The sequence below is a fragment of the Bison bison genome, unplaced genomic scaffold (assembly GCF_000754665.1).
Source record: "Bison bison bison isolate TAMUID 2011002044 unplaced genomic scaffold, Bison_UMD1.0 scf7180017864203, whole genome shotgun sequence".
In the NCBI taxonomy this organism is placed as follows: Eukaryota; Metazoa; Chordata; class Mammalia; order Artiodactyla; family Bovidae; genus Bison; species Bison bison.
The window spans coordinates 7,225,309-7,226,228 of NW_011494775.1; the positions used below are offsets into that span (position 1 = coordinate 7,225,309).

A 920-nucleotide genomic window follows, 5' to 3' on the forward strand; every position below is an offset into this window, starting at 1 on the left:
TCTCCTTTCCTGCGGTGCCGGCCCTCTGGCATCTGCCTGCGGAGAGTTCTGTCAGGGCGGCAGGTTTCTGATTAGACGAGCTTCCTGGGGCCCCAGAACACCTGAACCATCTGGGAGGCTTCCAGCAGTAGATGCTAGTTTTCTGTTAGTCCCAGAGGCCTGACGTTCAAGGTCAGGGCGAGGCAGGCCCCCCTCCCCGCATCCCATCCTTCCTTCCTGCCTCTGCCGGCTCCTGGGCAGCGATGTCCCTCAGGCGTGTCTGTGTCCCCCTGACCTCTGCCTTGAGTGCCATACAGCGTCCAGCGTGTATACAGTACCTGTTCCAGACAAGGCCCTTTGCTCAGGCTCCAGGTGGATGTGTCAGGCGGCCCTCCTGTTTCTGCCACGAGCTCCCCTCGATCCACACCCTTCCCCCCTCCCCTCTGGGCCTTGGCTTTCCTATCTGCAGAACGGGGAGCCCTGCTGGGTTTTGGGAGCCGTGAAGGCTGTTGCCCAGGGCTTTGGCACTGGGGGTGGGGGGATGCTGTGCAAGGTCTGTGCTTGTTTTCCTGGTGGTGGTGACGGTCCTGTGAGTTTAGAAAGGCAGGAGAGATGGGCTGCTTCTAGACCAGTGTGTCTAATGGAGCTCTCTGTGACCTTGCCAATCTCCTTCAGCTGCACCAGCCTCCTGCTGCTGCCAAACTGGGTATGAAACTGAGCTCTGGTCAGCGTGCCCAGTGACCACCACACTGGGCAGCCCCCGGCCCATCTGTCCTGGGTGTAGACCCAGCTCTCAGACAGTGAGCAGGCCCCAGGGCAGGGCACAGGCAATGCCCATCTCTGTGGCACTTCTCCTAGATCCTCAGGGCCAAGGGGAAGGTGCTGGCTGAGTTGTCTGGGAAGCCTGTGGTGGGGTAATTGGGGGAAGGAGCAGGCGTGCC

General features: G+C 61.0%; 1 protein-coding gene across 1 annotated transcript in view; it reads left to right on the plus strand.

Moving 5' to 3' along the window:
• Window positions 1–920, plus strand: part of POLRMT (polymerase (RNA) mitochondrial (DNA directed)) — a 14,107-nt gene that overhangs the window by 5,724 nt on the left and 7,463 nt on the right. The window contains exon 6 of the mRNA XM_010844652.1: window positions 449–532. Within this exon, the coding sequence (XP_010842954.1) occupies window positions 449–532 (84 nt within the window). The remainder of the gene's footprint in view (window positions 1–448; window positions 533–920) is intronic.